The sequence below is a fragment of the Entelurus aequoreus genome, linkage group LG01, assembly GCF_033978785.1.
Source record: "Entelurus aequoreus isolate RoL-2023_Sb linkage group LG01, RoL_Eaeq_v1.1, whole genome shotgun sequence".
Classification (NCBI taxonomy): Eukaryota; Metazoa; Chordata; class Actinopteri; order Syngnathiformes; family Syngnathidae; genus Entelurus; species Entelurus aequoreus.
In genome coordinates this window covers 67,371,977-67,385,872 of record NC_084731.1, presented here as the reverse complement: position 1 = coordinate 67,385,872, position 13,896 = coordinate 67,371,977, and the positions used below count along the sequence as shown (strand labels likewise).

Genomic DNA, 13,896 nt, shown 5'->3' with positions numbered 1-13,896 from the left:
ATTTAAAATGTCACTTTATAAGTTAACCCGGCCGTATTGGCATGTGTTATAATGTTAAGATTTCATCATTGATATATAAACTATCAGACTGCGTGGTCGGTAGTAGTGGGTTTAAGTAGGCCTTTAAAGGGCTTTATAAATAAAGTTGGTATGGTATGGTTACAATTAAATGTCATACAAAGAAATTACTGTATTTTCCGCACTATAAACTGCTATTTTTTTCCCAACGCTTTGTACCCAGCGGCTTATAAAGCGGTGCGGCCAAGTTAATGATTTTTTCTTCGCTAACTGCCATAATGTTTTGTATTCTACAAATAGTTGTCATATCACACCGACAGACACCCTGAAAAGGTGTATTTTTGTTTGTGCCATGGCGCAATCTTTTGGACGAGTTCGCTCACTGCAGATGTTGCGGGTTGAAAATATACTTCCTGTTTTAGTACCTTAAACCAGAAATAAAACCGTCCACAGTGTTTCTGCTTGAAAGGATTCTTCTTTCATCACCCGAAGCAACGTATGTAAGTTGTACAATATAACTAAAACAATTCATACTGACTAAAGCGTCCCATGTGCGATGTCTGTAGGAGTGTTTTCATGCAAATGTGTACGCGCTATCGCAATGCCACCAAGCTAGTGTTGTTAGCATTAGCGAATATGCTAACACATTCACAAGTGTCTGTTAGTATTCACTTACAACGGCATTCTTTTTGTATCGTTTCAGTTTCATTACTTCACCAAAACGTCACCGTGGAATTATTGAGTGTTTAGCTGATTGGAGAGCTAGCTTGTGCAGCTAGTGGGTCCATGACCATGACTTCTGTTTTGTTTGATCAGCCGTTTTTCTGCCGTGTTACAGACACTGTTTGGAAATAATTAAGTTATGTTAATAAACATTTACAAAATCTTTGGGTGTGGTTAATATAGTGGGTGCGGCTTAAGTACCGGTGCGTTCCGTAGCCTGGAAAATACGCTTGGTGTGTTAACATGTGGCATTTTTAAGTTTTTGTCTTAATGTAGAGGCTTTAGCCATTTGGAGCACCAACATGAAAAATAGGAGTTAAAAGTCACACAGAAAGGTTGGAGATTTCAAATTTCCCTTCAAATAAGTGCAATCCAATGTAGGTGAATAATGTGAGTACCTGTCATGTTGTAGTGCATCCAGTTCAGCATGATCTCTGGGGCTCGGTACCATCGAGTGGCCACGTAGCCGGTCATTTCATCATCTGTGTGTCGAGCCAAACCAAAGTCCAGGATCTAACGGGACAAAATATTTGTGAAGGATCAAATAAGTACATCCATTAAACCATTTTGTCCTTAATACACTCACACAAAATCACATCTGCAATATGAAATTAGAGAGCTTAGGCCTAAAGAATCTATCGATTTTTACCATTCATTCAAGATTTTTGTGGCAGACATCGTCAAAAAATAAAGATTTTTTTCCCCTTAACAAAGATGCAACAACATGGCTGCCTGTCAGGGTTGCCCCTGACAGTTTGGTTTAGTTTCCTGTCAGTGCTTTTATTTTGTCTTCATTTCCTGCTTGTATCCCTGAGTGCTTTTTCCCCTCAGCTGTGGCTGATTGGCACCGGGCCACACCTGGTGTAAATCAGCCAGATGCTATTTGAACCTGCCTTCCCCTCCAGTCAGTGCTGGATTATTGTCATTCCTACCTGTCGTGTAGATCGTTACAGCTACTACCTGTTGTGCTACTACTTGTCCTTGTACCTGTCGTCGTAGCGGTAAGCTGTTCCTTTTAGCTATTTGTAGTTTGCTTTCTCCTAGCTCTTTTGTTTTGTGTTTTCTTGTTAGCCATTAGCTGTTTCCAGTTTTTCTGTTTGCTGGTTCCTGTTTTCAGTTTTGGCTATTCCTAGTTCCTGGTTTATGTTTTTACCTTTATTTTATGAACATTAAATCATGTTTTCCTGGACAATGCCTGCCGCCATCTCTGCATTTTGGGGTTCGTCACCAACAAACCCTGACAGAATAATCCAGCCTAATACGAACCCTGCGGAGATTTCCATGGCAGAGAGGCTTGACGGGATTCTGACTATGATGGCTAAATTGAAGAGAAGTTCGGCCGCTTTTCAAGCCCTCTCCCACCCACCCCTGTCGTCTGTGGGCCTATCTGGGGACGTCTGGGATCCGTCCCTTGAGGGGGGGGCTATCCTCACACAAGTGGGCCTGAAACAGATGGCGCCATCATCTCCGGTGGGTCTGAAACAGACGGCGCCATCATCTCCGGTGGATCTGAAACAGACGGCACCATCATCTCCGGTGGGTCTGAAGCAGACGGCGCCATCCTCTCCGGTGGCTCTGAAGCAGACGGCGCCACCCTCTCCGGTGGGTCTGAAGCAGACGGCGCCACCCTCTCCGGTGGGTCTGAAGCAGACGGCGCCACCGTCTCCGGTGGGTCTGAAGCAGAGGGCGCCACCACCATCGTCTCCGGTGGGTCTGAAGCAGAGGGCGCCACCACCATCGTCTCCGGTGGGTCTGAAGCAGAGGGCGCCACCACCATCGTCTCCGGTGGGTCTGAAGCAGAGGGCGCCACCACCATCGTCTCCGGAGTGTCTGAAGCAGAGGGCGCCACCACCATCGTCTCCGGTGGGCCAGGAGGTGGCGCCACCACCATCGTCTCCGGTAGGCCAGCAGAGGGCGCCACCATCCTCTCGTCGGCCACGGATGTGGTCGTTCCATGGGCGACCGCCTCGCAAATTTCCTGTCAGTGCTTTTATTTTGTCTTCATTTCCTGCTTGTATCCCTGAGTGCTTTTCCCCCTCAGCTGTGGCTGATTGGCACCGGGCACACCTGGTGTAAATCAGCCAGATGCTATTTGAACCTGCCTTCCCCTCCAGTCAGTGCTGGATTATTGTCATTCCTACCTGTCGTGTAAATCGTTACAGCTACTACCTGTCGTGCTACTACTTGTCCTTGTACCTGTCGTCGTAGCGGTAAGCTGTTCCTGTTAGCTATTTGTAGTTTGCTTTCTCGTAGCTCTTTTGTTTTGTGTTTTCTTGTTAGCCATTAGCTGTTTCCAGTTTTTCTGTTTGCTGGTTCCTGTTTTCAGTTTTGGCTATTCCTAGTTCCTGGTTTATGTTTTTAGCTTTATTTTATGAACATTAAATCATGTTTTCCTGGACAATGCCTGCCGCCATCTCTGCATCTTGGGGTTCGTCAGCAACAAACCCTGACACTGCCGTTAGAGTTAGTCACTAAGAAAGGAATAGTACGGTCTGTATTGGCCCCAAGCCCATTGGAACATAAGGAACAAACTCATCCAAATCAGACGCATTCAGCCGAATGTAACTCCTCCTGATCGAGCAAGACCGCTGCAACTAATAAACTTGCGCTGTTTCCACAAACAACGCTGGAGGGAAACAGCTTGACTGAAAGTGTCTAACGCAGGGATGTCAAATAGAACTGCTTCAATGACTGAAAGTGTCTAACGCAGGGATGTCAAATAGAACTGCTTCAATGAGTGTCAAATTCAGCTGCATTTTTAAATGAAAGAAACTGCTGTTCCAGATGTGTCCACTGGATGTTGCAATAGCAATTCTAAGATCCAGCTCAACAAGCAGAAAGAAAGAAGTTCGCTGAATGTTGGCTTCACTCAGACTCCTGAAGCAAATAGGAATAAGATGAAAGAGAATGAAGCAGGTGTATTAAAGGTGAATAATAAAGCAAATAGGAATAAGATGAAAGAGAATGAAGCAGGTATATTAAAGGTGAATAATAAAGCGTACACAAACCTCTTCACGCATTTGTGTACTCCCAACTGATCAACAATAACTCTGCACTCCACAAGATTACCGGGCGCGGCCGCCGCTGCTGCTCACCGCTCCCCTGAGGTTAATTTCACCGCACCGAGTGTGTGTGTGACAATCATTGGCACTTTAACTTTTACTTTAAGATAGTCCAGAACAATAGTAACTTTCCTCTGGAGATCAGTCAGGACAAAAGATAGTCCAGAACCATAACAACCTTCCTCTGGAGATCAGTCAGGACACAAGATAGTCTTGAACCATAACAACCTTCCTCTGGAGATCAGTCAGGACACAAAATAGTCCAGAACAATAGTAACCTTCCTCTGGAGATCAGTCAGGACACAAGATAGTCCAGAACAATAGTAACCTTCCTCTGGAGATCAGTCAGGACAAAAGATAGTCCAGAACCATAACAACCTTCCTCTGGAGATCAGTCAGGACACAAGATAGTCTAGAACCATAACATCCTTCCTCTGGAGATCAGTCAGGACACAAAATAGTCCAGAACAATAGTAACCTTCCTCTGGAGATCAGTCAGGACACAAGATAGTCCAGAACCATAACAACCTTCCTCTGGAGATCAGTCGGGACACAAGATAGTCCAGAACAATAGTAACCTTCCTCTGGAGATCAGTTGGGACACAAGATGGTCCAGTACAATAGTAACCTTCCTCTGGAGATCAGTATGGACACAAGATAGTCCAGGACCATAACAACCTTCCTCTGGAGATCAGTCAGGACACAAGATAGTCCAGGACAATAGTAGCCTTCCTCTGGAGATCAGTCAGGACACAAGATAGTCCAGGACCATAACAACCTTCCTCTGGAGATCAGTCAGGACACAAGATAGTCCAGACCAACAGTAACCTTCCTCTGGAAATCAGTATGGACACAAGATAGTCAAGGACAATAGTAACCTTCCTCTGGAGATTAGTTGGGACACAAGATAGTCCAGAACAATAGTAACCTTCCTCTGGAGATCAGTCAGGACACAAGATAGTCCAGGACAAAAGTATCCTGCCTCTGGAGATCAGTTGGAATACAAGATAGTCCAGAAATATAGTAACCTTCCTCTGGAGATCAGTCAGGACACAAGATAGTCCAGGACAATAGTAACCTTCTTCTGGAGATCAGTTGGGACACAAGATAGTCCAGAACAATAGTAACCTTCCTCTGGAGATCAGTATGGACACAAGATAGTCCAGACAAATAGTAACCTTCCTCTGGAGATCAATCAGGACACAAGATAGTCCAGGACAATAGTATACTTCCTCTGGAGATCAGTCAGGACACAAGATAGTCCAGAACAATAGTAACCCTCCTCTGGAGATCAGTATGGACACAAGATAGTCCAGGACAATAATAACCTTCCTCTGGAGCTCAGTATGGACACAAGATAGTCCAGAACAATAGTAACCTTCCTCTGGAGATCAGTATGGACACAAGATAGTCCAGGAAAATAGTAACCTTCCTCTGGAGCTCAGTATGGACACAAGATAGTCCAGAACAATAGTAACCTTCCTCTGGAGATCAGTATGGACTCAATATAGTCCAGAACAATAGTAACCTTTCTCTGGAGATCAGTCAGGACATAATATAGTCCAAAACAATGGTAACCTTCCTCTGGAGATCAGTCAGGACCCAAGATTGTCCAGAACCTTAACAACCTTCCTCTGGAGATCAGTCAGGACATAAGTAGTCCAGAACAATAGTAACCTTCCTCTGGAGATCAGTCAGGACACAAGATAGTCCAGGACAGTAACAACCTTCCCATGGAGATCAGTCAGGACACAAGATAGTCCAGGACCATAACAACCTTCCTCTGGAGATCAGTATGGACACAAGATGGTCCAGACCAATAGTAACCTTCCTCTGTAGATCAGTCGGGACACAAGATAGTCCAGAACAATAGTAAATGATAAATGATAAATGGGTTATACTTGTATAGCGCTTTTCTACCTTCAAGGTACTCAAAGCGCTTTGACAGTATTTCCACATTCACCCATTCACACACACATTCACACACTGATGGCGGGAGCTGCCATGCAGGGCACTAACCAGCAGCCATCAGGAGCAAGGGTGAAGTGTCTTGCCCAAGGACACAACGGACGTGACTAGGATGGTAGAAGGTGGGGATTGAACCCCAGTAACCAGCAACACTCCGATTGCTGACACGGCCACTCTACCAACTTCGCCAACTTCTGGAGATCAGTATGGACACAATATAGTCCATGACCATAACAACCTTCCTCTGGAGATCAGTCAGGAAACAAGATAGTCCAGGACAATAGTAGCCTTCCTCTGGAGATCAGTCAGGACACAAGATAGTCCAGGACCATAAGGACCTTCCTCTGGAGATCAGTCAAGACACAAGATAGTCCAGGACCATAACAACCTTCCTCTGGAGATCAGTCAGGACACAAGATAGTCCAGACCAATAGTAACCTTCCTCTGGAGATCAGTATGGACACAAGATAGTCCAGAACAATAGTAGCCTTCCTCTGGAGATTAGTTGGGACACAAGATAGTCCAGAACAATAGTAACCTTCCTCTGGAGATCAGTCAGGACACAAGAAAGTCCAGGACAATAGTATCCTTCCTCTGGAGATCAGTTGGAATACAAGATAGTCCAGGACAATAGTAACCTTCCTCTGGAGATCAGTCAGGACACAAAATAGTCCAGAAGAATAGTAACCTTCCTCTGGAGATCAGTTGGGACACACGATAGTCCAGATCAATAGTAACCTTCCTCTGGAGATCAGTATGGACACAAGATAGTCCAGCCAAATAGTAACCTTCCTCTGGAGATCAGTCAGGACACAAGATAGTCCAGGACAATAGTAAATTTCCTCTGGAGATCAGTCAGGACACAAGATAGTCCAGGACAATAGTAACCTTCCTCTGGAGATCAGTTTGGGCACAAGATAGTCCAGGACAATAGTAACCTTCCTCTGGAGATCAGTCAGGACACAAGATAGTCCCGGACAATAGTAATCTTCCTCTGGAGATCAGTTGGGAGACAAGATAGTCCAGGACAATAGTAACCTTCCTCTGGAGATCAGTCAGGACACAAGATAGTCCAGAACAATAGTAACCTTCCTCTGGAGATCAGTATGGAAACAAGATAGTCCAGAACAATAGTAACCTTCCTCTGGAGATCAGTCAGGACACAATATAGTCCAGGACAGTAACAACCTTCCCATGGACATCAGTCACGACACAAGATAGTCCAGGACCATAACAACCTTCCTGTGGAGATCAGTCAGGACACAAGATAGTCCAGAACAATAGTAACCTTCCTCTGGAGATCAGTCGGGACACAAGATATTCCAAAACCATAACAACCTTTCTCTAGCACAGTATCAGTCGGGGTACCAACAGTATTTTCCTTTGGATTTAAAACTCCTCCCATCAATCCACAGACTCTTACTAATGAACTTTGAGACATTCAAAAGTTTTGGCAATGATTTTTGTACGAAAATTCCTTTCTTGATAGTGTCTGCTATTTAACATCAGCATAGCCATTAAAGACTAATATTTGTGACAATACTACAGCGGACATCACTTCAAACAACCGGAAAGGAAGTCATTCGCTGAAAGGAAATAGTGAATGGGAGGCACACGGCGTCTGACCAATAGTTGCATTGGAGAGCGCTAACAAATATCACCAAAGACGCTATAATGTGGTCATCCAAGTGGAATAAAGCACTTGTCTTTCCTGCACAACAACTAAGCCTTTAGTTTCTGTTATGCAAATGGCCCATAAAAATATTGTGGATTGGAGCAACAATCCCAATATTTAATACTAGGACTTAAAATGAGTTGGTTTATTTGCATACAAAGGTCTTCCAGTTATATTCAGGCATAGCAACTACTAAAGAACACAATGTGATCTCTTGTCCTTTTCTTACGTTTAGTTCTGCTCTCAAACACTACTAATATAGTAGAGTATAAACTCTATTGAGTCACAGAAACTTTCTCAAACAAATCAAATGTTCATACAAACATTTTACAAAGTGATCTTTGCAGACACGTGCATGGTCCAATTGTATTCCACAAGATGATGAAAGTGATATTTTTAAGAGCCATTTCCTTCCACCCACTTTCGTTTTTTCTGACTTTATTACCTTTATGAACCACTTTTTTTTATGAACTCCATGAAAACTCTTTCCTATCTCTCTATTTGAACGATTTGAACACCCAAGAACAAAACATTTTCTGCTCAAACAACTCTCACTGGTTTTAATGCTACGCTCACGCTACTTGACCATGGTGTGGATTCAGCCGCCAAGAAGAAAAAGGGAGCTACTGTACTTTGGTACAGTAGCTACCAAGTAATCTGTCTCTTGTGCAGGTTGATGATATGTAGGTGAATATTGTATTTTGTGTCACACACCTTCAGCTCACAGTCTTCATTTACTGCCAGATTACTGGGTTTTAAGTCCTGAGGAAGTGAGAAGAAGTCAAAGGATGTTCAGAACAACAACAAAGGCAGCATAGAGGAAATGTGATCCAGTATCTGTGTTGGCCATAGTGAGTGAAATGGGATCTTTAAGAGCAGTACTTACTCTGTGGATGATGTCTGCAGAATGGATGTACTGCGGGGGAATACACAAGAAATATCACTTGCTCTTCAAATGGATGTCCTAGCACTACGTTGACCAACCTTTAGACCTCGGAGAATCTGGTAGATGAGGAATTGGACGTGGTCATCTGTCAGCTTCTGACACTTGACAATGTTGTTGAGGTCTGCTCCCATTAAATGTGTCACCAAGTATCTACAAAACACATCGGACTGTGGTCTTAATATCCTGCTGGGAGATGTGGATATTTGTAGATCCGTAATATTCATACACACACATTTACATATACATACACATGCACATTTCCAAACATTTCAGTTCATTTATTTATTTAATTCATAAATCAAACAAGAGAAGACATACCATTCAAGTAAATTATAGATGAAAAGGAGCAGAAAGAAGTGAAAAACGTGTATTATCTGCCCCCTATACTCACAAATACAGCTATATATTCATATTTACAAGTATAAACAATCATACACCCACATCCCTAAAGCTTGCTCTATTTTTTACCATAACAATGTAAAAGGTGAATATAGTCTGTCCCCCTTTTGAAATTCAAGAAGTCATTACATTGATGTATTGTTGCATCTGAAGTGGCTGTAATGTTGCTAACACAAGTGTTTTTTGTTATTCCTATTTTTATTGTTCCATTTGTTGTGCAATAATGTGTTATCACTATCTACTTCACTCATCTGTTCCTCTTTATTTTCAGTATCATATTTGTATGTATCTATTTGCTGATGTAGTTTTGTTGTCTCCACAATTTCCCATTCTGTCTTCTTCTTTCTCTTTCTATCCACTCCTGCTGCACCAAGCATGAATATAAATCCATGTCATCAAGTCAAATACAAATAAGGCAAGTATCCAACACTTGTCTTCTCTAAAGTCAATTATCCATCCATCCATCTTCTTCCGCTTATCCGAGGTCGGGTCGCGGGGGCAGCAGCCTAAGCAAGAAAACCCAGACTTCCCTCTCCCCAGCCACTTCGTCCAGCTCTTCCCGGGGGATCCCGAGGCGTTCCCAGGCCAGCCGGGAGACATAGTCTTCCCAACGTGTCCTGGGTCTTCCCCGTGGCCTCCTACCGGTCGGGCGTGCCCTAAACACCTCCCTAGGGAGGCGTTCGGGTGGCATCCTGACCAGATGCCCGAACCACCTCATCTGGCTCCTCTCGATGTGGAGGAGCAGCGGCTTTACTTTGAGCTCCTCCCGGATGGCAGAGCTTCTCACCCTATCTCTAAGGGAGAGCCCCGCCACCCGTCGGAGGAAACTCATTTCGGCCGCTTGTACCCGTGATCTTGTCCTTTCACTCATAACCCAAAGCTCATGACCATACGTGAGGATGGGAACGTAGATCGACCGGTAAATTGAGAGCTTTGCCTTCCGGCTCAGCTCCTTCTTCACCACAACGGATCGATACAGCGTCCGCATTACTGAAGACGCCGCACCGATCCGCCTGTCGATCTCACGATCCACTCTTCCCTCACTCGTGAACAAGACTCCTAGGTACTTGAACTCCTCCACTTGGGGCAGGGTCTCCTCCGCAACCCGGAGATGGCACTCCACCCTTTTCCGGGCGAGAACCATGGACTCTGACTTGGAGGTGCTGATTCTCATCCCAGTCGCTTCACACTCAGCTGCGAACCGACCCAGCAAGAGCTGAAGATCCTGGCCAGATGAAGCCATCAGGACCACATCATCTGCAAAAAGCAGAGACCTAATCCTGCAGCCACCAAACCAGATCCCCGCCTTGACTGCGCCTAGAAATTCTGTCCATAAAAGTTATGAACAGAATCGGTGACAAAGGGCAGCCTTGGCGGAGTCCAACCCTCACTGGAAACGTGTCCGACTTACTGCCGGCAATGCGGACCAAACTCTGGCACTGATCATACAGGGAGCGGACCGCCACAATCAGACAGTCCGATACCCCATACTCTCTGAGCACTCCCCACAGGACTTCCCGAGGGACACGGTCGAATGCCTTCTCCAAGTCCACAAAACACATGTAGACTGGTTGGGCAAACTCCCATGCACCCTCAAGGACCCTGCCGAGAGTATAGAGCTGGTCCACAGTTCCACGACCAGGACGAAAACCACACTGTTCCTCCTGAATCCGAGGTTCGACTATCCAGCGTAGCCTCCTCTCCAGCACACCTGAATAGACCTTACCGGGAAGGCTGAGGAGTGTGATCCCACGATAGTTAGAACACACCCTCCGGTTCCCCTTCTTAAAGAGAGGAACAACCACCCCGGTCTGCCAATCCAGAGGTACCGCCCCCGATGTCCACGCGATGCTGCAGAGTCTTGTCAACCAAGACAGCCCCACAGCATCCAGAGCCTTAAGGAACTCCGGGCGGATCTCATCCACCCCCGGGGCCTTGCCACCGAGGAGCTTTTTAACTACCTCAGCAACCTCAGCCCCAGAAATAGGAGAGCCCACCACAGATTCCCCAGTCAGTGCTTCCTCATAGGAAGACGTGTTGGTGGGATTGAGGAGGTCTTCGAAGTATTCCCTCCACCGATCCACAACATCCGCAGTTGAGGTCAGCAGAACACCATCCTCACCATACACGGTGTTGATAGTGCACTGCTTCCCCTTCCTGAGGCGGCGGATGGTGGTCCAGAATTGCTTCGAAGCCGTCCGGAAGTCGTTTTCCATGGCTTTCTCGAACTCCTCCCATGTCCGAGTTTTTGCCTCCGCGACCGCCGAAGCCGCACACCGCTTGGCCTGTCGGTACCTGTCCGCTGCCTCAGGAGTCCTATGAGCCAAAAGAACCCGATAGGACTCCTTCTTCAGCTTGACGGCATCCCTCACCGCCGGTGTCCACCAAAGGGTTCTAGGATTACCGCCACGACAGGCACCAACTACCTTGCGGCCACAGCTCCAATCAGCCGCGGAACATGGTCCATTCGGACTCAATGTCCAGCACCTCCCTCGTGACATGTTCAAAGTTCTTCCGGAGGTGGGAATGGAAACTCTCTCTGACAGGAGACTCTGCTAGGCGTTCCCAGCAAACCCTCACAATGCGTTTGGGCCTGCCAGGTCTGTCCGGCATCCTCCCCCACCATCGCAGCCAACTCACCACCAGGTGGTGATCGGTAGAAAGCTCCGCCCCTCTCTTCACCCGAGTGTCCAAAACATGAGGCCGCAAATCCGACGACACAACTACAAAGTCGATCATGGAACTGCGGCCTTGGGTGTCCTGGTGCCAAGTGCACATATGGACACCCTTATGTTTGAACATGGTGTTCGTTATGGACAATCTGTGACGAGCACAAAAGTCCAATAACAAAACACCGCTCGGGTTCAGATCCGGGCAGCCATTCTTCCCAATCACGCCTCTCCAGGTTTCACTGTCGCTGCCAACATGAGCGTTGAAGTCCCCCAGTAGAACGAGGGAATCACCCGGGGGAGCACTCTCAAGTACTCCCTCGAGCGACTCCAAACACTCTGAGCTGCGGTTTGGCGCGTAAGCGCAAACCACAGTCAGGACCCGTTCCCCCACCTGAAGGCGGAGGGAAGCTACCCTCTCGTCCACCGGGTTGAACTCCAACATGCAGGCTCTGAGCCGGGGGTCAACAAGAATTGCCACCCCAGCCCGTCGCCTCTCACTGCCGGCAACGCCAGAGTGGAAGAGAGTCCAGCCCCTCTCGAGAGAACTGGTTCCAGAGCCCTTGCTGTGCCTCGAAGTGAGTCCGACTATGTCTAGCCGGAATTTCTCCACCTCGCGCACTAGCTCAGGCTCCTTCCCCCCCAGCGAGGGGAAGGAGCCTGAAAGTCAATTATATAGATCTTCTTTTTTTTTTAATCTTTTTTTTTTTGGCATAAAGAAATACAAACATGTGTGCTTACGGACTGTATCCCTGCAGACTGTATTGATCTATATTGATATATAATGTAGGAACGAGAAGTATTAATAACAGAAAGAAACAACCCTTTTGTGCGAATGAGTGTGAATGGGGGAGGGAGGTTTTTTGGGTTGGTGCACTAATTGTAAGTTTATCTTTTGTTTTTTACGTTGATTTAATAAGAAATAAAAATAAATGTTTTGTTTTTTTCTTGTGCGGCCCGGTACCAATCAATCCACGGACCGGTACCGGGCCGCGGCCCGTTGGTTGGGGACCACTGATCTATAGGATTTGTCTGAGTGACTGCACAGGACTGATTGAAGAAAAACAAAACAACTTCAAGTCAGAGTAGACTTGCAGTCATACAATCAGTCATCCCTTATCTGTATTAGTAGATTTAATAAGAAATCATGCACTTTACAAAGCAGTTATAAAAAAAGGGAATACATTCATCAAAAAAACACTGAGATTTTTACTTGTGGGAAATGGAAATCAATCTGGAGGGGGCGGGGATTATTGAAGCATGCATGTTTAATACAATGTTGTTATTATACATTGTGTGTCCATGACTCTGTACCCACCAATGAGCATCCGGCAGATGGCTGTTAACATGGAAACTACTCCAATGTGCATGTGCTTAACCTATATTCCCCTCAACAACAGCAGACATGGTGTGTAAGGTAGGATGTGTCCTATTGACATAACTTTACAGGTGTAAGGTAGGATGTGTCCTATTGACATAACTTTACAGATGTAAGGTAGGTTGTGTCCTATTGACATAACTTTACAGATGTAAGGTAGGTTGTGTCCTATTGACATAACTTTACAGATGTAAGGTAGGTTGTGTCCTATTGACATAACTTTACAGATGTAAAGTAGGTTGTGTCCTATTGACATAACTTTACAGATGTAAGGTAGGTTGTGTCCTATTGACATAACTTTACAGGTGTAAGGTAGGATGTGTCCTATTGACATAACTTTACAGGTGTAAGGTAGGATGTGTCCTATTGACATAACTTTACAGATGTAATGTAAGACGTGTCCTATTGACATAACTTTACAGGAGTATGGTAGGATGTGTCCTACTGACATAGCTTTACAGGAGTAAGGTAGGATGTGTCCTATTGACATAACTTTACAGGTGTAAGGTAGGATGTGTCCTATTGACATAACTTTACAGGTGTGAGGTAGGATGTGTCCTATTGACATAACTTTACAGGTGTAAGGTAGGATGTGCCCTATTGACATAACTTTACAGGTGTAAGGTAGGATGTGTCCTATTGACATAACTTTACAGGAGTAAGGTAGAATGTGTCCTATTAACATAACTTTACAGGTGTAAGGTAGGATGTGTCCTATTGACATAACTTTACAGGTGTAAGGTAGGATGTGTCCTATTGACATAACTTTACAGGTGTAAGGTGGGATGTGTCCTATTGACATAACTTTACAGGTGTAAGGTAGGATGTGTCCTATTGACATAACTTTACAGGTGTAAGGTAGGTTGTGTCCTATTGACATAACTTTACAGGTGTAAGGTGGGATGTGTCCTATTGACATAACTTTACAGGTGTAAGGTGGGATGTGTCCTATTGACATAACTTTACAGGTGTAAGGTAGGATGTGTCCTATTGACATAACTTTACAGGTGGAAGGTTGGATGTGTCCTATGGACAGTAACTGTACAGGTGTAACTTAC

At 45.4% G+C, this 13,896-nt stretch overlaps 1 protein-coding gene across 1 annotated transcript in view; it reads right to left on the bottom strand.

Annotated features, from left to right (window-relative positions):
* The window catches only part of mapk14b (mitogen-activated protein kinase 14b), a 53,263-nt gene that overhangs the window by 21,683 nt on the left and 17,684 nt on the right, over positions 1–13,896 (bottom strand). Inside the window, exons 4-7 of the mRNA XM_062056836.1 lie at positions 8,431–8,542; positions 8,333–8,362; positions 8,161–8,208; positions 1,140–1,254 (exon numbers count right to left, since the gene is read on the bottom strand). Of these exons, the coding sequence (XP_061912820.1) occupies positions 1,140–1,254; positions 8,161–8,208; positions 8,333–8,362; positions 8,431–8,542 (305 nt within the window). The remainder of the gene's footprint in view (positions 1–1,139; positions 1,255–8,160; positions 8,209–8,332; positions 8,363–8,430; positions 8,543–13,896) is intronic.